The 22404-nt window shown below is 41.3% G+C and overlaps 1 protein-coding gene across 1 annotated transcript in view; it reads right to left on the bottom strand.

Annotated features, from left to right (window-relative positions):
• Window positions 1-259: 259 nt before the first annotated feature.
• Window positions 260-22404, bottom strand: part of gfra2a (GDNF family receptor alpha 2a) — a 143706-nt gene continuing 121561 nt past the window's right edge. Inside the window, exons 5-9 of the mRNA XM_036578201.1 lie at window positions 17453-17562; window positions 15707-15847; window positions 12949-13082; window positions 5324-5371; window positions 260-3756 (exon numbers count right to left, since the gene is read on the bottom strand). Coding sequence (XP_036434094.1) covers window positions 3631-3756; window positions 5324-5371; window positions 12949-13082; window positions 15707-15847; window positions 17453-17562 — 559 coding nt within the window. The 3' untranslated portion in view covers window positions 260-3630. The remainder of the gene's footprint in view (window positions 3757-5323; window positions 5372-12948; window positions 13083-15706; window positions 15848-17452; window positions 17563-22404) is intronic.

Genomic DNA, 22404 nt, shown 5'->3' with positions numbered 1-22404 from the left:
ATAAACATGAAGTAAAGTACATAGAAACCATCTTGAAGCCTGAATCCACACATTTGTCCAGTTTTATTGATGCTAATTGGTCCTTCCTAATCTTATTCCCCACCAATTAACATCTGCAATGTAGCTAATGAAGCTAATGTAGCTAACAAGTGATTTAGCTCATATTTAGCATCTTAGCTTCAGTGCTAAAACTGAAAATCCAATAAAGAAGCACGTAGCAGACTGTACAGTGGATGACGCAGCAACACTGGACATCCTAGATTGTTAATGAGGTTTTATTTTGTATACATTTCTATTCAAATATTAGACAGATTACACAATGGCTGTTAATAACTCGTCACATTGGCACCTCCGCTCGTTCCTTAGGGTGTGTCTCCAATACTGAAATGTGGTTTCCTGGTGCTTTTGAAAAAACTGAATACACGATACATAAAATAATACAATCTGAAGCACATTTGGCAAGAAGAACATTTCAGACTAACCAGTTTGTTTTCAGCCGTTTAACTTCCTTTAGCCTTCTGCATTCACCTGCCTGCGTCTTCGGCAGATATCGTCATTTAGTGTGGCCAGAAATTGATTTCTCATACAGCAGCAGTCAAAAGTTTGGACACACCTACTCATAGAAGGGTTTTCCTTAACTTTTCAACATTTCAGAATGATTGCAAAGACGTGATATTGAAATAAAAAAAAACATCTGAAAAAAAAAAACAGTGGGATGGAATTATTCTGAAAGTAGCCCCACATTAATGCCGCTTTACATGCTTCCTGGTGTTTTCTCAAGAAACGTCATGAGGAACCACCTGAGATGTTTTTCCAGCAGGACTGAAGAACATATGATGGCTCAAAAAAGGACTTGGCAGGGCATCGCAAAATAAATGAACACAGGCATCGCAGCCTGACCGATATATTGATTGGCCAATGATATAAGCCGATATTTACTACTAACGGTTTTATTGGTGTTGATCCTAATATTGCTGCTAATTAAAACATTTTGAAGTAAGTAAAAAATTTTACCATCACTACATCTGTTGTAAATACGCCTACTGTCCTCCTGTGGCGGTGTCACAGTGTTTCCAGAGCACGTGTCAGGCTCCAGCCCTCGTGGGCCAAAACACTGCAGACGTCAACATACTGTCTCATTAAACACACCTGATTCAGCTCATCAGCTAATTATCAAAACCTTCATCAACTGGGTAAACACTGATCTCCACAGCACTTCGGCCCAGAAGGTCCCCAGTTTGACATTTTAAAGATCGTAATACTCAGCATTCCTGAAAGTAGCAGCAGTAGAGATGTTGTTTTTTGCTAGGTTTGACCAGCAATTACATAAAAAAATACTTATAATAAATACTGTTAATGTAATTGAGCATGGCGTTAGTCCAGGCAGGCTGTGAAGTCAAGCTCAGACCACAGTCTCAGATCACCAGCTGTCATCGACTGATCTCAATCAGCTGATGGCCCAGCTGATCACCTACTATGCAGACAACTGGCTAAATTCATCAGGGTGTTTGTTTAAGCTGCTTTAGCCTGCCCATTCTCGCCGCTTCCTCGGGTCATTTTGAGGGTCCTTCTGCTGCTCTCCCTGCCTTAGGCTTTCCATGTGTGCACATGGAAGTGCAGGGAGGTCCCAGAACAAATATAACTACTGCAAGTGGAAACAAAATATTTTCTCTGATAAGGTGGTCCGGAAGGAAATTGAGCATAGCGTTAGTCCAGGCAGGCTGTGAAGTCAAGCTCAGACCACAGTCTCAGATCACCAGCTGTCATCGACTGATCTCAATCAGCTGATGGCCCAGCTGATCGCCTACTACGCATACATTTGGCTAAATTCATCTTTGCAACCTCCTGCTGGCCGGGTATGCCTGGTGTGGTCATTTGGGGGTCTTTCTGCTGCTCCCAGAACAGAGCCATACCGCCAAGTATAACTACTGGAAAATGGAAGCAATATTTTTTCTGACGATGTGGTCCTGAGCACAGCGTCGGTTCAGGCAGGCCAGGAGGTCAAGCTTAGGCCTTAGCAATTCAAGTGCAAGTTTGAATGTTACGTTCCACCTTAACTGCTGCACCCTTTAAGGTGGGAAGGTAATTTTGAATAAGACATTGAGCCAACTTTAGACTCGAGCAGGGGTTCGGATTGGGTTCAGGTCACAAATTTAGCAGTACCATTCAGGTCGTGAGTATCGATCGGATAAGGGCTTCAAATTTATATCTGTGAAGATCTCAACACCAAGGTAAAGTTACACTTATGAGGCTTGGTTGTATTTAATAGCCTGCTGATCACTGGCTATCAGTCAAGACTGGATTCCCAGTGGCTGCATGATGCATTTGCATAATGCATGCTGTCAGAGAAACAGACAAAAGATATAAAATCATAAAATGTGTAAAAACAACGAAGCTACTGAATTTTAAATATTGTGGCAAACGACATATTTTATGCTAGTTTTAGGCCTAAATGATGATGAAAATATTCATCCAACTGGGTCCAAACTTTTAACTGGTGCTGTATGTTTTTAAGAGTGGATCGAGGTCATAAATGCTCCAGGAAAAAGATTCAATAAGTGCATAATCATGTATAAGAAAACACACCCTAACTGCACTTTTCATCACGGCTTACGCTCCACTCAGTCACCCCAGCAGAACTATAATTCCACCATTCACTGTTCTCTTCCTTGACGTAAAGACTTTACATTATAATCATGATCTGTACAGTTGAAAGGAAAAAAAGAGAGAACATTTTCATATTCACAGACTGAAATTATACTGTACTCGTGGGCAGCCCATTAGAACCGTAAATCCACTTTAAACTAGAACAAATACTCCGCAAGTGCCAGTCCTCTTCTTGATCGATTAGTACTTTTCAGAAACGCTTCGTTTTTTTTTTATATTTCTTCTTTTTTTCTTCTCTCTTTTTTATTTAAATCCGTCAGAAAAGCACAGAACAGGAATAAGAAAGCTTGTCAGCGGCGACACGCCCTCACACCATGTCGACAGGCTACAGATTTATACTTCAAACAACTTCGCATTGAAAAAAGAACCACGAGAGAAAAGTAATTACTCCTCCAGCACAAAGGAGGAGAAAAAAAAAAGAGAAAGAAAGAGAAGGTGCCATGAAAAAAAAAGAAAAATCACAATGCGAAAAAAGCAGAAGCACCTGTCAGCGTGGAAAGAGTGCGAAAAAAAATCCAACAGAAATCGGGGCTCGATACGGAGGATTCGCGAGAAAAGACGTCGGTCCAGAGTCGGTCGGCGGGTGGAACAGATCACACGGGTACAACCAAACATCCGTGAGAAAAGAAGCTGTACGGTAGACTCCCAGAAAGTCCACGTTAGATCTTAGCCATGAGTCTACCAGAGCAGCAAAGCACAGGGTCAGTTTATTCCCAAGAGACGAAGTGAGAAACGTCTACTTTCTCCGTCTTTTCCGCCGCGTTCTCACTCGCTGGGCACTTTAGTCTCGGATATGTGTCCCTCCGTTCTGTAAATTCCATGTTTTTCTTGGTTTCTTGCTCTTTAATTTGGACGCAAATAAAGCTGTAGTAGTAGAGAGAGGACACACGAGCAGAGAATTTGGTCATTTGGAGATTTTTTTGACTGGTCTCGTAAGGTCCTGTTCTCGTGTCTCAGGCAGGATTAGATAGCGAAGTTTCCCGCAGCGTAAATCAGCCACAGCATCCAGACGCCAGCGCTGAGCTTCAGGCCTGGGCTCCAGTTCCTCGTGTTGAATTTTGGCACCACTGTGTCGGGTTCGATGAGAGCCTGTAGAAGAAAAGATAAAAGAGTAAGCAGGAAAAAAGTGGAAAAATCAGGCACACTTATTATTGGATCATCATATAAGTATGAAGGCAGTCATTGGGACAGTCGCGGGCTGGAGGTTAGGGAACCAGCCTTGTGACCAGAAGGTCGCGGGTTTGATCCCCTGAGCCGACATTACGTGACTGAAATGCCCTTGAGCAAGACACCTAACCCCCAACTGCTCCCTGGGTGCTGCGGATAGGGCTGCCCACCGCTCTGGGCAAGTGTGCTCACTGCCCCCTAGTGTGTATGTGGTGTTTCGCTGCATGGATGGGTAAAAATGCCCCCGTTGTGGGACTAACAAGTTTTTGTAAGTATTATATAAGTACACACTTATAAAAGGTGGTATATCAAGGGTTCTTTAGACAAAGTGGTTCTATATAGAACCATAAACACTCAAAGAACCCTTTGCATGATTAGAGGGTTCTTTGCAATGTGATCTGGTTTTTCACATTGATAGAAAAAGTGCTGTAGATGGTTCTATATAGAACCATTTTGAAAAGGGTCCTATGTTGCACCAAAAAAGGTTATTCTACTGTAACAAGCTCGATATCATAACAATAGAAGAACCCTGTTTTGGTGCTATAGAGAACCATTTTCAAAAAGCCATATACAACACATTCTCCAGACTGAGTGAGCATTGTTACCATGTCAAGCTTGTCCACAGTAGAAGAACCCTTTTTGGGTCGTTTTCAAATCATTTTTAAAGAGAACACAAAAACACATTCTCCATAAATGTGAAGAACAATTTCACCATGCAAAGGGTTCTTGGAGTGTTCATGGTTCTCTCCATAGAGCCACTTTACTAAAGAACCCTTGAAGAACAATCTTCTTTAAGAGTGTAGAAGAATGAACGTTCTCCTGGGGCATCTTTGGCATCCTTTTCGGTTCCATTTGGCACCTTTATGTTTAGATACACTGCAAGAAATGGCATCATGGCGAGTGAAATGATCTTAAATCTTAAATTTTTATTTGTTTTAAGTGATTTTAGTAACAAATGCGTCAGATTTTCTCGCTATATTGGCACATAAGTTCGCTCTTTGCAAGAAATCGCCTGCAACCAGCCAAATTACATGCCAATATAGTGAGGATCATTTGATTTACTGGAATCACTTAAACAAAAAATGTATAGAAATAAGATAAATAGATACATAATATGGCAACAACCATCTCAAAATGAGACATAGTGAACATAGTGACTCAGTTTAAGATAATATCGCTTGGCGAGATATAATTTTTTGCAGTGTACTTTACATTTTTATCCTCCCAAATGGAAGCGAACAGTAGGACACTGACAGACAGACAGACAGACAGACAGACAGATGTCGCTGATGTAAGTTATTCTAAGATGAGTGTAATCTCGCCCCCTTTCTGAGAGTAAACCAGTTAAAATTTAAACTTTATGGCTGATTAAAAATGGATGGCATTACTCCCGCGTCTTTAGATGCGCTCTCTGCTCTCGGACACAGACTGCTGCAGAAAGATAACAGGTCCATCACAGCGGAACCTGCTTTTCAACCTCAGTCCTTACCTCATTACACCCGAAGCCTTTGGAGGGGCTGCAGGTCTCTGCGTTTTCCTGCAGGAAGACAAAACAGGAAGATCAGATTCGGGATTCAGGAATCAGGAGATTGAAAGCAGGTTTAGTGTGGACTGTAGAGGAACAGTCTGTCTTGCTCATGAGCAGAACCACTGAATTTACAATGTTTGATGGCTTCAGTTCTTTTTAGCTTTAGAGTCAAAAGTTTGGACTCACCTGCCAATTTCAGGGCTCTCAAATTTTTAATCTCATTATTTTGTGTCGCCTTCCGCCCAATGACAGCTGGGATAGGCTCCAGCACACCGCCGCGACCCAGAAGGATGAGCGGTTTAGATGATGTATGTATGTATGTATTATTTTGTGTCGTTAATCACAATTAATCACATTATTTGAGCAGCCGAACAACCACCTGGGGTACAACTGAAACCACCTAGCAGCACCCTAGCAACCATCTGGGATGCCACAGAAACCACTGAGCAACACCCTAGCAACCATCTGGGATACCACAGAAACCACTTAGCAACACCCTAGCAACCATCTGGGATACCACAGAAACCAAGAAGCAACACCCTAGCAACCATCTGGGATGCCACAGAAACCACCGAGCAACACCCTAGCAACCATCTGGGATACCACAGAAACCAAGAAGCAACACCCTAGCAACCATCTGGGATACAGTTGAAACCACCTAGCAACACCCTAGCAACCTCTTGGGATACCACAGAAACCACTGAGCAACACCCTAGCAACCATCTGGGATACAACTGAAACCACCTAGCAACACCCCAGAAACAATCTGGGATACCACAGAAACCACTGAGCAACACCCTAGTAATCACCGGGAAACCACAGAAACCACCTAACAACCTCCTGGGATACAACAGAAACTACCTAGCAACACCCTAGCAACCATCTGGGATACGACAGAAACTACCTAGCAACACCCTAGCAACCATCTGGGAAACCACAGAAACCACTGAGCAACACTCTAGCAACCATCTGGGATACCACAGAAACCAAGAAGCAACACCCTAGCAACCATCTGGAATACTTCAGAAACCACCGCGGAACACCCTAGCAACCATGGGGGATACTATAGAAACCACCTATTAACACCCTAGCAACCATCTGGGATACAATTGAAACCACCTAGCAACACCCCAGCAACTATCTGGGATACCACAGAAACCACTGAGCAACACCCTAGCAACCATCTGGGATACGACAGAAACTACCTAGCAACACCCTAGCAACCATCTGGGAAACCACAGAAACCACTGAGCAACACCCTAGCAATCACCTGGGATATCATAGCAGCCACTTATCAACATCTTTGCAACCACCAAAAATACCATGGTAACCACTCGGCAACACCCAAGCAACTGTTGACTATTTGGCAACACCCTAACAACCACCTGGGAACTGCTTAAGCTGTGCAGTCTCTCTACATTTTCTTCAGGAAGTGCGCTTTTCTAGGTGTTTTGCTGCATCTTGCGGTAACGCTGCTCGCTTATTTCCGGTACCAGTGTCTGTTTTCACACATGCTCAGACTGAGAAATCCGAAAGAAATCAGAGTAAGAGTCTACAGCACTGAGAAATCTGATTACTGAGCTAAAATCCAGCCTCTTTATCAGATTTCTTACTCAAATTTCTAGACCTTACTCTGATCTAAGAAATCAGAATGTGCTGATTACATTACCATTTGAATAATCAGATAACTGCAGAAATCTGATTAAGATCGAATTAATGAGTGCATGTAAACACACTCAACATGTATCAGGATGTTTCTGGAGAGCTTTTAGAGGTGGACGTCTGGTTCCTATCACCACCACTGTGAACAATCCAGACTCTGTAAGTTTCTCTAGAACGGAGCGTTTCACACCAAACCACTCTGAACGACTCTGTTTACATCTTTACTGTTTAATTATGCAGAAAATTGAAATATGAGTGGAACCGCCCTTTAAGTCTATGCTTAGGGGTCATCTCAGTCTGAATGACAGGCCCACAGACTGATCCAGCGAGACTTTCCTGCTCAGCCGGGATTACAAGTCGAACAGTGTATATTACATCAGTGCAGCGCACGCGTACACTTTCACTCCATCAGACTCACTCATGTTTTATGGTGTCCATCGTTGTGGAGCTAACGTCCGGAGCCACACAGACGCTTCTCTAATCCAATAAAGCTCTTTTCAATCACATCAGTGCAACGACAGAGGCCTTTCAGCCCCTGCTTTCATACGCCGCAGCAAGCTGTCTGACATTTGCAGTAAGACCACCGAGGCTTAGAGAAGATCACCATCCCCACACACCTCAAAATAGAGCACCTGGAGACGGAGCAGCCTGGAAGCTCCTAATGAGCTCTTTCTCTGCTCGCTTTCATAAATTCTTCATGTCCCAACAAAACAAAAACCTTTGGGAAGACATAAAAAGGTGCACAGCAGCTCACAATTAAACTCGAACGCAGACAATTTTGCTACCCTCCAGCATTCAGACTGTAAATGTTGCACACTGTGTTCATAATGCAACCTTTTCACTGTTCAGTGTACGTTAAAGGGGCATTCAGGCCTAAACTGTCTGTCTGTCTGTATGTCTATCTATCTATCTATCTATCTGTATGTCTGTCTGTCTGTCTATCTATCTGTCTGTCTGTCTGTATCTGTCTGTTTATCTATCTGTATATCTGTCTGTCTGTACGTCTATCTATCTATCTATCTATCTATCTATCTGTATGTCTGTCTGTTTATCTCTGTATCCGTCCGTCCATCCATCTGTCCGTCCGTCCGTCCATCAATCTATCTATCTATCTATCTATCTATCTATCTATCTATCTATCTATCTATCTATCTATCTATCTGTCTGTCTGTCTATCTATCTATCTATCTATCTATCTATCTATCTATCTACTATCTATCTGTCTGCCTGTCTGTTTATCTGTCTATCTATCTGTCTGTCTGTCTGTCTATCTATCCATCTTTCTATCTATCTGTCCATCTGTCTATCTATCTGACTGTCTGTCTGTTTGTCTATCTATCTATCTATCTATCTATCTATCTATCTATCTATCTATCTATCTGTCTGCCTGTCTGTTTATCTGTCTATCTATCTGTCTGTCTATCTATCCATCTGTCTATCTATCTGTCCATCTGTCTATCTATCTGTCTGTCTGTCTGTCTATCTATCTATCTATCTATCTATCTATCTATCTGTCTGTCTGTCTGTCTGTCTGTCTGTCTGCCTGTCTGTCTGCCTCTCTACTACACTGAGCTCATGGCCAAACTCCCCTCTCCACCCTCACATCCATCACCATCTCTCTGTGTCTTATTAAAAGGGAGAGAACTGAGGGCCATTAGACGAGCGATTCTCAGTATCGAAAAAAGACTGCATTATAAACGGCCATTAAAAAAAGCACTAATCTCTCTCACTCGTTCTCTCTCATTCTCTTCCTCTCTCTCGTTCTCTCCCTCCCTCTCCAGCACAGATTGCTTTAAGGATGCACACTCTCCGGCCACTTTATCAGAAACCCCTAGATTGTAGCTCCACTTTGCCGGTGTAAAGTAGGAGACTGAAGCCTATAACATCTAGACAACAGTGGTCCGAAACTGAGAAACTACACATCAACAGTGTGTAACACCTACACAGTGGAGCTGTAAGGTGGGTGTTTCTAATAAAGAGGCCAGTGAGTGGAAGCACAAGGTGGGTGTTTCCAATACAGCTTCTACTGTCCTGTAGTTGCTACTGAAGATATTTAGTTTAAAATCAGCTCATAGCCATGCAAACTCCACAGACAAACAGTGGCAGTAGAATGGGTCTTAATGAAGAGCGCAGAGGCACCATCATAGGATGCCACCTCATTTCTATTTGTATTGCTATTATCATGAAATGGAAACGTCTAGGAGCAACAACAGCTCAGGTGTGTATCGGTAGACCATGCAAACGTACAGAGTGCGTACAGAGATCGGTAGGTTACCAATCCCTTGTTGAATCGCTCACTACAGAGTTACAAACTGTCTCTGGGAGCAACATCAGCACAAAAACTGAGCGTCAGGAGCTTCATGAAATGGGTTTCCATGGCTGAGCAGCTGCACACAAGCCTAAGATCACTATGCGCAATGCCAAGTGTCGGCTGGGGTGGTGTAAAGCGCCGCCACTGGACTCTGGAGCAGTGGAACCGTGTTCTCTGGAGTGATGAATCAGCTTCTCTGTCTGTCTGTCTGATGATGAATCTGGATTTGGTGGATGTCAGGAGAACGTTACCTAATGGAATGTAGAGTCAACAGTAGAGTTTGGTGGAGGAGGGATGATGAGCTGGGGCTGTTTTTCAGACCCCTCAGTTCCAGCGAAGGGTGATGTTGATGCTGCAGCTCACAAAGACATTTTACACAATCATATGCTTCCACAATTGTGGGAACAGTTTGGGGAAGAGCCTTTCCTGTTCCAGCATGACTGAGCCCCTGTGCACAAAGCAGCTCCATAAAGACATGGATTGGCCAGTTTGGTGTGGAGGAACTCCAGTGGCCTGCACAGAGCCCTAAGCTCAACCCCACATCCCTTGGGATGAACTGAGCCAGGCCTTCTTGTCCAACATCAGTCACAAATGCTCTTTAGATTGAATGTGTACAAAATCCCAGAAGAGTGGATACGACACCATATCGGAATGGGATGCCCGACAAGCTCATTTAGCTGTGACGGTCGGGTGTCCACATACTTTTGGCCACACAGTGCCCCTGAAACATGGCTACGATGTTTCCCCCAGCTTTGGCCAAAGAGAACAAACAGTACACAGTTTTAGTAGAAACTTCACGTAATGTTCTCTTCTCACTGCTTGGAGATTTCAGTGGAGAGCCAGAGGCAAGGCCGTTCACTGACGGATTTATTTATTTATTTCTGAAAGAACGTGAGCAGGACCAGCGGAGACGTACGAAAGTCTGCACCGGGGCTGAATAGTCCATGATGCGCGACTGACAGATTTTTGAATAGCGGGAGGAGAACGGCTCCCCTCAGGCTATCTCTAATTATAAACTTCCTGCTTGAACGGTTCTTGTGTCGTGCGTTCGCTAATTACCATTTCTGCCATAAATTAGGCATCGCACTGGCGGCCCGGCTCGTCCGCAAACACAATGGCAAACCGCACCGACTCTGTCACACACGGCTGGTGCTGGAGAATCAATACCGCCGAACGTCGGCTGCTCTCCGGAGGCTTCGGCGGCCGGGCGCATTTTTCAGTGTCGGCCTGTTTGTATTGTTCTCAGACACTCGTTCTTTACTCGTTTCTCTTCTTGGACGTTAATTAGAGGCCCGTCAGCGCGGCGGGAGAGCTGTTTACAGGCAGGTGAGGCAAGCGGCAAAGACCCGCCACCATGTTTGCGCCTGTTTTGGTGTTTATTGTAGGTAGAATTCAGTAACAATGCACAAATGTGAATTAATTCGCTGCTGGTTAGAGATTCTCAATGGTCCTGTTTTTGTATTCATAGCTTGATTAGTCATCAAATTGTACAATCAGTGCTAATTGAACATGCCGTGTCGTTGCTGTTCTTGTGGGTAAATATGTTTTGTTTGAGAAAAGGTTTTAATGAGAGCTTATATTTATGGGCAGCGGTGCAGCGAAGGAGGCGTCGGCTCCAGTTACTACGATACAGATAACATCCCGGGAGTAAATGGGAATTCCACTGATTTTTCAACATTTCTGCATCGTTTTCTTCATAATCTGAATAATAATCAGATTTTCCACTATTTTCCATCATCAACATTCCATATAAACTCAGAAGACTCGTGTAGGTTCACTGGTGGTTCTGGACAGTAAATAAAATGTCTATATCTGTGATGTACACTCTCAAAAAGATGGTTCCTTAAAGGTTTTATCCAGAACCATGAACATTCAAAGAACCCTTTGCATACATAAATGGTTCTTTGAATCATAAAATGATTGTTTAGATCGATGGAGATGGTGCTGTAGATGGTTCTATATAGAACCTTTATGAACCTTTAACCTTTATAGAACCAACAGATGAACTCTTTTTGGTGCTATATGGAACCCTTTTCATGTTGATGCTATTTAGAACCATCTACAGAAATTTTTTCTACACTCTTAGCAAAAAGGATTCTGTATAGTACCAAAAAAGGGTTCTTTGGCTTGTAACAATAGTGGTACACTTTTTGGTATTATGTGGAACCCTTTTCATGAAGGTTCTATTTAGAACCATCTGCAGCACTTTTTGCTACGATCTTAGCAAAAAGGGTTTTATATAGTACCAAGAAAGGGTTCTTTGGCTTGTAACAATAGTGGAACCCTTTTGGTGCTATACGGAACCCTTTTCATAAAGGTTCTATTTAGAACCATCTACAGCACTTTCTGCTAGGCACTTAGCAAAAAGGGTTTTATATAGTACCAAGAAAGGGTTCTTTGGCTGGTAACAATAGTGGAACGCTTTTTGGTGCTATACGGAACCCTTTTCATGAAGGTTCTATTTAGAACCATCTACAGCACTTTCTGCTAGGCACTTAGCAAAAAGGGTTTTATATAGTACCAAGAAAGGGTTCTTTGGCTTGTAACAATAGTGGAACGCTTTTTGGTGCTATACGGAACCCTTTTCATGAAGGTTCTATTTAGAACCATCTACAGCACTTTCTGCTAGGCACTTAGCAAAAAGGGTTTTATATAGTACCAAGAAAGGGTTCTTTGGCTTGTAACAATAGTGGAACCCTTTTTGGTGTTATATGAAACCCTTTTCATAAAGGTTCTATTTAGAACCATCTACAGCACTTTCTGCTAGGCACTTAGCAAAAAGGGTTTTATATAGCACCAAGAAAGGGTTCTTTGGCTTGTAACAATAGTGGAACCCTTTTTGGTGCTATACGGAACCCTTTCAAAAAGGAACTTTATAAAGGCTCCTGTGATGCTGGCGAAGACGAAGCTGAAGCTCCAGTAGTGACTGAGGTTCGCTGACCGTCAGGATTGTTTACCTCTGGGTGAGCCGTGGAGCAGCGTGAAGCTCTGTTCTTTTGAGCATGCGGGTCAGTTTAGGAGCTGATCTGTTCAGACTGAAGTCCCATACAGATCACATTTAAAAGACAATGTGAACAGCCAAACAAAAAAATCTGATTTGGTCAGAAAATCAGATCTGGGCCACTTTGACCTGCTGTGTGAACGCAGCCTTTGTTTCCCCTGAGTATGTTTTTGCTGTAGCTCTGTTTTGAAAATTGCCTGCACATACAAAACAACGGTCTGTGATTGACTGTTTCGCATGTCAGTCAAACGGCCCTTTCCTGTCAAAGTAGGCGGTTTTTGGCCAGTAAACACACCCGACTCTCTGAAGATAGGCTAAAGATTAGCCTGCATTATTCTGACCAAAATCTTTTTTTTTGTTTCATACATAAACACCTCGATTAATCAAAACACATACTCATAAGCTCATATGAAGCTGTGATTAGTCAGGATAATCACAGTGCACAGTGCAAAAACACTGACTGTTTGGAGGGCTCATTTGCATATTGTGGACTATTTTGTATTACGACTGTAAAAGCCAATATGGGGATACTGTTTAACAGACAGTGTATTGTGTAGGCCCTAATAAGGCAGCCTGCAGAGTCCTGGCCCAAAGCTGAACGTGGACACTCACCTCAGTGGCAGCTCTGGTGCTGTTGGGGCTGGGGGTGGATTTGGGCTCGATGCTGGGCTCAGGGTTCGCGGAGGGCGTACCAAACGGAGCATCAAACTTAAACATCCCGTAGCCGAAAGCCACAATCGCATTTTCTGTAATAAAGAAAAAAAACAGAATAATACAATAATACAAAAGTACCATCCAGGTTAGCGCATCATTCGAAAGGAGATTAATAAGGGCTTATTACTCAGCTATTAATTTTATTAGACTTATTACACTTATTCAGCAACAAGTACGAATTATTAACTACTGTGAATTATTCAGTATCTACTGTGAACTATTCAGTATCTACTATGAATTATTCAGTAATTACTATGAATTATTCTGTATCTACTGTCAATTATTCTGTATCTACTATGAATTATTCAGTAACTACTATGAATTATTCAGTATCTACTATGAATTATTCTGTATCTACTATGAATTATTCAGTATCTACTGTGAAATATTCAGTATCTACTATGAATTATTCTGTATCTACTGTGAATTATTCAGTAACTACTATGAATTATTCTGTATCTACTGTGAATTATTCAGTAACTACTATGAATTATTCTGTATCTACTGTGAAATATTCAGTACCTACTATGAAATATTCAGTACCTACTATTAATTATTCAGTATCTACTACGAAATATTCAGTATCTATTATGATTTATTCAGTATCTACTATAAATTATTCAGTATATACTGTGAAAAATTCTGTATCTACTATAAATTATTCTGTATCTACTATAATACACCAAACTATTTTATTTTGGCATGCACATGATGTCAACGACCCAAATACAGTCGAACTATTCAGCTTCCTAGCATTAGCGTTAGCCATCTAGCAGAAAAAAACAATAACTCAACCAGTTGGCCTCAAGTGTTCACTCTAAAGTAATTGACAAGCTCCTCCCACCTTCAATATACATCATCAGAAGGGTTTTTAGTCTTTAAACTGGAGAATCTCACTTTAGAGACCACTGCAGCACTGATATAGGAGGACAGTAGGAACATTCACATCATTTAATGATGGGTATATTTTTAATTTTGGCTGGACTGCCCCTTTCAGGGTGGCCTGGGCTTATTTCCTTGTGAAATAAAGGTTAAATGGTGAGTTGGCTTGATAATAATACAGTAACTGACTGTGTTTGAAGTTGTAAATGTTTTTGAATGAATGAAATGTTTAGTCAATGTTGTGACGACTTTAATATATTCGTTTTCTTTCCTTCCCACAAGTGAACACAACTGAGGAAAAGCCGGAAATGTTCAGTTTCTATATCCATTTTTTCTGGTTCAACAAATGAATCAAAGCACTGAAGTAAGTTTTGCCTTTTCCCCTCCAGCGTCTGAGCCTTTTTTACATTTCTCGGAAAAAAAAGAAAAGAAACAAGAACTCTCTCTCTCTCTCTCTCTCTCTCTCTCTCTCTCTCTCTGTCTCTCTCTCTCTCTCTCTCTCCTCTCTCGTCGTCTCTGTCTCTCTCTCTCTCTCTCTCTCTCTCTCTCTCTCTCTCTCTATCTCTCTCTCCTGTCTCTCTCTCTCTCTTTCTTCTCTCTCTTCTCTCCGCTCTCAGATGACATATGTCTCCAGATAGTCGCGGAGCTGCAGAATAATATCAGCGCTGTTTCCCATCACCCGCGCGCTCTGTGCCAGCTCAGCAGGAAAACAGCAGAGCGCTCCGCTGCACTCGTTTATTAAGACTTTCCTCCGGCACAGCTCGCACACGACACAAAGGCATGTATCTGTCAATGAGGCCTTGTTATGTTTAAAACCCACATTAAGAGATCTGAGACGCGCACGACAGACCATCACGAGAGAAACGCCTGGTTTTATTTTATCATTTTCAGATCTTTCTCCTCCTCGTGTTTGTTGCCGCGACGCCACCCAGGCTGTAGGTCATTAAAGGAGACCTGTGAACGCTGCATTACCTGAATTAGATCAGTGAGAGAAACAGTACAGATCAGAAACCCACCTACACAGACGTGAAGGTCGAAGGAGAAACCAAATCAGTCAAACAGCTCTCTGTACATCTGTCTGTCTATCTGTCTGTCTATCTGTCTGTCTATCTGTCTGTTTATCTATCTGTCTGTCTATCTGTCTGTCTATCTATCTGTCTGTCTGTATCTGTCTGTTTATCTATCTGTATATCTGTCTGTCTGTCTATCTATCTGTCTGTCTGTATATCTGTCCATCTATCTGTCTGTCTATCTATCTGCCCATCTATCTGTCTGTCTATCTATCTGTCCATCTATCTGTCTGTCTATCTATCTGCCCATCTATCTGTCCATCTATCTGTCCTTCTGTCTGTCTGTCTGTCTATCTATCTATCTATCTATCTATCTATCTGTCTATCTGTATCTGTCTGTTTATCTATTTGTATATCTGTCTGTCTATCTACCTGTCTGTCTGTTTATCTGTCTGTCTGTACGTCTGTCTATCTATCTATCTATCTATCTATCTATCTATCTATCTATCTATCTATCTATCTATCTATCTATCCATCTGTTTATCTGTCTGTCTGTCTGTCCATCTGTCTATGTATCTGTCCATCCACCTCTCTATCTATCTATCTATCTGTCTGTCTGTCTGTCTGTCTATCCAAATGTCTGTCTGTCTTCTGTCTAGCAGTCTTTCTGTTTTTCTATCTGCCTGTCTGTCTTTCTGTCTACCCGTGTAGCTATCTATCCATGTGTCTGTCTGTCTGTCTGTCAGTCTGTCTGTCTGACTTACGCAGGCAGGTGTTCTGGTTGAAGTCCTTGAGGAATTTGTCACACTCCTCCTCCTTGTTGCCGCTGTTCTGGCAGGTGCACCAGGGCGAGATGGTGAAGTCCTCGTGATTGTTGTTCTCGTAGTTTGGAGTCATTTCGGTTCCTTTTGGAGGTGAAACACATCCATTAGGGTGAAGCTGGACATCGTGAAGCGCTAAATTAATTAGTGACAGAATAATTCTGCTCATCTGACTAACGCTGAACTCACTCCAGCGTCATGTTAGCTTACGCAGCCAGCTTTAGGTTAGTTTCAGCTATGTTAGCATGGGTGGGCTATTTGAACGGTGAATGAGGGATAGCATTATCAGTTAGCATCATGCTAGAGACGAGCCCTTAGGGACAAACATCACAAATTAACTACGAATGTTACGACATCAGATAATTAAGCAGAATGTCAGCTGTGTAGCCATGTTAGAGATGCTTCACTGAAATATACTCAAATATTACCGTTTCATTACAACAACAATTTAAAAAACATGTCTGGTTTACTTCCTGACCCTCTGTTTCCATACATATATATATATATACATATATATATAGTCGTTACCTAAATATACACAGTAACTGTCGTATTTATTTGTTTGTTTCCATCAATCAATGTTAAGATTGAATCAATCGTTACCTGTTAGCATCATCATAACAAATAACAATTTTAATTAATTAACAAATAATGCAAAAGTAAGAATAACAATTTAAATTGATCATATTTCTCATTAAGATTACCTAAAATTTTCATTTTTTTAATGTGAATCTTGTCATGTAGTAATTTGGTCTGATGGTCTAAAGACAAAGTGACTGAAGAATATTTTTGTCTAAAGATTAATTATTAATTAAATTCCTAATCTTGTTTTTTTTATCTGCAATGAATAATTCTGTATCTACTATTAATGATTCACGTCTACTATAAATGTTCAGTATCTAATATGAATTATTCAGTAACTACTATGAATTATTCAGTATCTACTATGAATTATTCAGTATCTACTATGAATTATTCAGTACCTACTATTAATTATTCAGTAACTGCTATGAATTATTCAGTAACTACTATGAATTATTCAGTATCTACTATGAATTATTCAGTATCTACTATGAATTATTCAGTACCTACTATTAATTATTCAGTAACTACTATGAATTATTCAGTATCTACTATGAATTATTCAGTACCTACTATTAATTATTCAGTAACTACTATGAATTATTTAGTAACTACTATGAATTTTCAGGATCCAATCTTTTATTAGATACTGAATAAAATTATATGTTTAGTATCTAATTGTTTAGTATTTACAATGACTTACTATGAATTATTCAATAACTACTAAAAATGACTCAGTAACTACTATAAATTATTTGATACTATGTATTTTCATTACTTATAATGAACTGTTCAGTATTTATGATCATTTATTCGGTATGTATAAAATTTCAGTTTTATTCTGTAACAAGTATTTGATAAATATTATTGAAGCTGAAAAATATGTGTTCATACGAGCAGAATATGAGATGAATAAAGCAAAAAAAACAAAAAGAGCGGAATGTTGGACAATATGCTAATCATATGCAAATAAGGCATTAGTGACACGATCCAGTGACCTTTCAAGCAGCGGGTAGTTACTGCTTTTCTTGGAAAATATTTGGCGGTGCTACAACTCTCTCTCTCTCTCTCTCTCTCTCTCTCTCTCTCTTTCTCTCTCTCTCTCACCGATGAGGCCGGTGTAGGCGGTCAGGCAGGCCTGGTAGTCGTCGTTCGGGCAGCTGCTGATGAAGTCGCGGGTCATCTGACAGTTTGTATGGAAGTCCGCCAGTCTTGACCTTGCCATAAAAAAACACAGCATGTCAACATGGCAGCACAGAGAGCCGTTTTACACAGAAACTATACTGCAGTTAGAGCACCGCGGGCCGCAGAGTGGACAGTTTACGGGTCAGAGGGTCGCGCTCAGCCTCTGTGTTTATGCCTGAAGAGGTTGTTAATCTACTGTGGACGAACTTCAGACTTCAGAAACGTCTCTCTGTCTTTACTCATCACTGACCACTCCACAGGACAAGGGTGAATCATCCTCCCTCGCTCTCTCTCTCTCTCTCTAAATATATATATACATGTGTATATATATATATATATATATATATATATATATGTGTGTGTGTGTGTGTGTGTGTGTGAGTTTACAGGAGAGGGCAAGAACACTTATTTATTTTCAGTGTAAGTTACACTAACAAGATTTTATTCCAAGAAACTTTGGAGCTTTTTTATTGGTCCTTTCATCATGAATCAAAAGTAAAATCAAAAAAAAAGCCCAATGATTAAAAAGTCGAGACAGTAGGAAAAATGGGAATAAAAACAGGCTGCAATGATTTGTACGTCCTTTTTTTATCTGTATTCAATTAAAAACAGTACTGTAGCACAACCTGTGCCACCCTGGGCTCAAGGAGGACCTGGAGGCTGGGTTCAGGGTTCAGGTTGCAGCAGCCATTTTACTTTATTTTCTCACCAAACAAACACAAAGTACTCAAAACTAAATCAAACCCATGCTGACTTTTCAGTGACTTCAAACTAGACTTTTCAGTCCTTTTCTCACTCGAGCTGTTGTCCTCCTCCCGCCTGGCATCATCATCCTGAAAAAGACGTCATCTAGATGGCTGCATATGTGGCTTCACGATGTGTATGAACCCCTCAGAATAATAAGTGGTTTCACAGATGTGCAGGTTACCCACAAATATCACCCTCTAAACCATGACAGATGCTGGATTTTGAACTTTACACTGGTAACAATCTGGATGATCCTTTTCTTCTTCGGCTTGGAGAGCAGGACGTTTCCATCTCCATAAACAATGTGAAAGGTTGACCCGTCGGACCACAGCGCACCTTTCCACATTGTCTCAGATGAGCTTCAGCCCAGAGAAGTCGACGGCGTTTTACGTTGTTGATATTCAGCTTCTGCTTTGCGTAGTAGAGTCTTAACTTGCATTTGCGGATAAAGCGACAGACTGTGTTTACTGACAAGCCTTTTCCGGAGTATTCCTGAATTACACAAGCATGTCCGTTTTTAACGTAGTGACGTCTGAAAGATTGAAGTCCTTAACAACGTGAAATCCACAAATTCCTTTTTCAAACTGTTGGACTATTTGCACATGCAGTTTTTCGGCAATCAGTCCCAATCATGATACTATCACCTGTTACCTATTCATCTGTTTACCTGTGGAAAGTTTTTGATCATTCCACAAACTTCCCAGTCTTACTTTACCCTGGTCCAACTTTTGCTGCAATAAGCTGCAGGTATCAAATTTGGAAATATGTTTACAAATGTCTGTAAATTAAAGATGAAATATTTTATCTTTGTTCTTTTGAAAATTAAATATCTTTCAAAGACAATTTATAAATCACTGTTTTCTGTTTTTATTTCGTTTTATCTGCTGCCCCGGCCATCTGCTTGTGTTTTCTCTCCCTCTCTCTCTCTCTCTCTCTCTCTGTGCTCTTGTCCTCCCCTTCTCCCTCTCTCCCTCCCCCTCTCTCTGATGCACTGTGACCTCTTCATGGTTTCAGGGGTCACTGGGGGTTTAAGAGGAGACAGGACATTCACCCTGCAGCTACAGAACACATCATCTCTTTGTCTATTCTCCCTCTTTCTCTTGGCCCTTTCTCTCTCTCTCTCTCTCTCTCTCTCTCTCTCCCTCTCTCTCTCTCTCTGTTTCTTGTTCATCGTTGTGGACTGTGACCTCTTTGTGGTTTGGGGAGCACTGGGGGGTTCAAGAGTAGACAGGACATCTCTCTTTTCAGTCTCTCTGTATCCTCTCTCTCTCTCTCTCTCTCTCTCTCTCTTTGTCTGTTTTCTCTCTCTATTCTTGCTCTGGATCTCTTGCAGAGAGCACTGTGACCTCTTCATGGTTTCGGGGGGCACTGGGGGTTCAAGAGCAGACAGGTCATTCACCCTGCAGCTACAGAACACATCTCTCTCTCTCTCCCTCTGTCTCTCTCTCTCTCTCTCACTCTCTCTCTCTCTCTCCTCTCTCCTTCTTCTGTTTTTCTCTCTTGCTCTCCTTCCTCTCTCTCTGTTTATGTCACTAAGGTTTTTCAAGTATATTTAATTACATTGCTGCAAAAATATCACTGATATAACAAAAAACAACAGCAAAAAAAAGAAGAAGAAGGGATTCAGAGATTTAAGAAGTCACAGTTTCAGTTATAACCAGATTTAGTTTGGAACTCAGTTATTAAAGATTATAAACAATAACAGTAGTTTAGAGGAACTGAGGCTGAGTGGGAGCTGAAAATAAACCTACATAGGAAGATATTTTACCAAAACAGGTCAGTAGATTTCCTACAGATCTTCAGTATAGAGGTAGTGATTTTGGCCGACTGACTCTCTCTCTCTCTCTCTCTCTCTCTCTCTCTCTCTCTCTCTCTCTCTCTCTCTGCTGAGTCGGAGGAAACCCCCCACACACGGGTCTAATTTATCAGCAGAAGTTAAAGTGTAGGCCTGTGGCTTTAGTGGAATATCCTGCAAATGTCGTGGAGATCACGTTTCAAAACAAGTTCACTCTCTGTGTTCCTGAATGTCAGGATATTCCGCTGCCTCAGTGGAAGGTTTTAAACCCTGAAATTCTCAGGTTTATTACATCCTAACCGCACGGAACGCAGTGCAATCTGAGTTCCTCTTCAATCATACGACCTGAGGAATGGAGGCCCGGACCCACCAGCTGCTCTTCGACATTAAAGAGTCAAAAAAGTTCCCAAAGTTCTCTAAAACTATCATAAAACAGTGTCTCAGTCTTTAGGCAGTGTGTTCATAACCCTCTGAGGGAGCTTTTAGAGGCGGACGTCTGGTTCCTATCACCACCACTGTGAACAATTCGGACTCAGAGGATTTCACACCAAACCGCTCTGAATGACTCTGTTTATTTATGTAATCTTACAGAAAATTTCCCTTTTAAACCACTTTGAGCTGCATCACTGTGTGAAACATGCTACACAAAATAAAACATTTAGCTGTGTTTATTATTACTGCAAATACCTTTGTGATAATGTCAACTTCAGGGTGGTACAGTCCAAATGAGCATCACCAAACCACAGCACTTTGTTTGACCTTTCAAAAAGCTGGAACAATAGTGAGTCAAACAGCCTGAAAAGAGTGTGGGTGAAATAATTTAGTCCCAACCGCAGTTTGTACTTTAAGTTTATTTTGCATGCTAAGCTCTCAGAGCCACAAGACCTTCTCCCTCTGATTCAAACCCACGTTCATTTTCCCACCGTCTCGGGCTCGGCTTTCCGAAACCACCACAACGGCGAAGAGAATGTCACTCTTAAAAATGTTCAGCTGCTTCATTATAATTGGTTTCAAAGGAAAATGTCACTTGTGACGACAGAAAATGATTGTTTTTTACAGTTATTTTAAGAGTAGACAAAGTTTATGACCAAAAAGTCGGTATGTTAGTCCATATTTATAGGTAACAGTGAGTCACACATGGTCAGAAACCACATAATCAAGTCTATTAGAGTTTACTGAACACCTCCACACAGTTTGAGACAAGTTTGTGATGATTTCGACTTCTAGGCCTTCAGAGAAGCTCTACTGATTTCTTCTTGTATTAAAGCTCTGCAAATATCGTAATGAGGCTCTGATTCATTGTTAAGATTTGGGTGGAAACCAAACCATTATAATATTAAAACGCCCAATGACCAATCAGGATTGTTTTCTCTAGGTAGATACAGACAAGTGAGCTCTCTCATTGGTTAGGACTTCAGGAGCTGGACTGATGTTGGATTAACTACCAGCATAATTAGGAAGTCGAATCAACCAATCACACATTGATTTGAATCAAGACCAATTTTGTGAGGACAAAAAAATGTCTTGTGGAAGTTCTAGATAAATCACTGACTGTGAATACGAGTTGTAGTCTCAGCAGGTTCTGGTTAGTTGTTAGGAATGTAAAACAGTGGCAGCAGTTCTGTGGCACTCTACTAAACAGCCATTGTAAAACTGATACATACAAGCTCAGATATATGATAATGTCCATTACAGGCTTCAAACATTTGCATTTATTTAGAAAGGCTGCAAAATGTTAATGTGAATGGCTTGGTGCTAACATACTACCTGGAAATCCCACAGAGGTGCTAGTAGAAATGACCATTCTCATAGCATATAAAGGCAGAACTGAAGGCCTAGCTGTAGTTATAGTGTGATGAAAGAGTGTTGGGGTCTTCCACATTGTAACGATACAGAACTGGCCAGACACTCGTAGGTAAAATCAGGAATTGAGGCTTTACTGTTCTGGACATGATCGATAGTCATGGTCAAAGGTCAAATCCAGTATGATCCAAACAACAAAAAGGGACAAACATAACAACAAGAAAGGCAAACCAGACCCAAAGAGCGCTAGGCAGAAAGGCGAAGTCGAAGATACAAAACAGAGACTGATAAACAGGTAAACAACGATCACAGGAAGAAACACTCAGTAGCTCTAAGAAAGAAGCCATACCTCACAACAAGCCACACTAAAGCCTGGGTTTATAGGCTAACCATCCTCGGGTTTCTGTCGGTGATTTCTCTGTTGTGGCTGCCATATTTGGGACCAAATTTCTGGCTTTACTGCTCTACACAAACATAACTAGAGGTGAAAGATGACTAAAATGACTCTCCTTACTCTGGAAGAGAAAAA

Source organism: Colossoma macropomum, unplaced genomic scaffold, assembly GCF_904425465.1.
Source record: "Colossoma macropomum unplaced genomic scaffold, Colossoma_macropomum, whole genome shotgun sequence".
Lineage (NCBI taxonomy): Eukaryota > Metazoa > Chordata > Actinopteri > Characiformes > Serrasalmidae > Colossoma > Colossoma macropomum.
The sequence above is the reverse complement of the archived record's forward strand: the minus strand, read 5'-3'. Positions and strand labels throughout refer to the sequence as shown.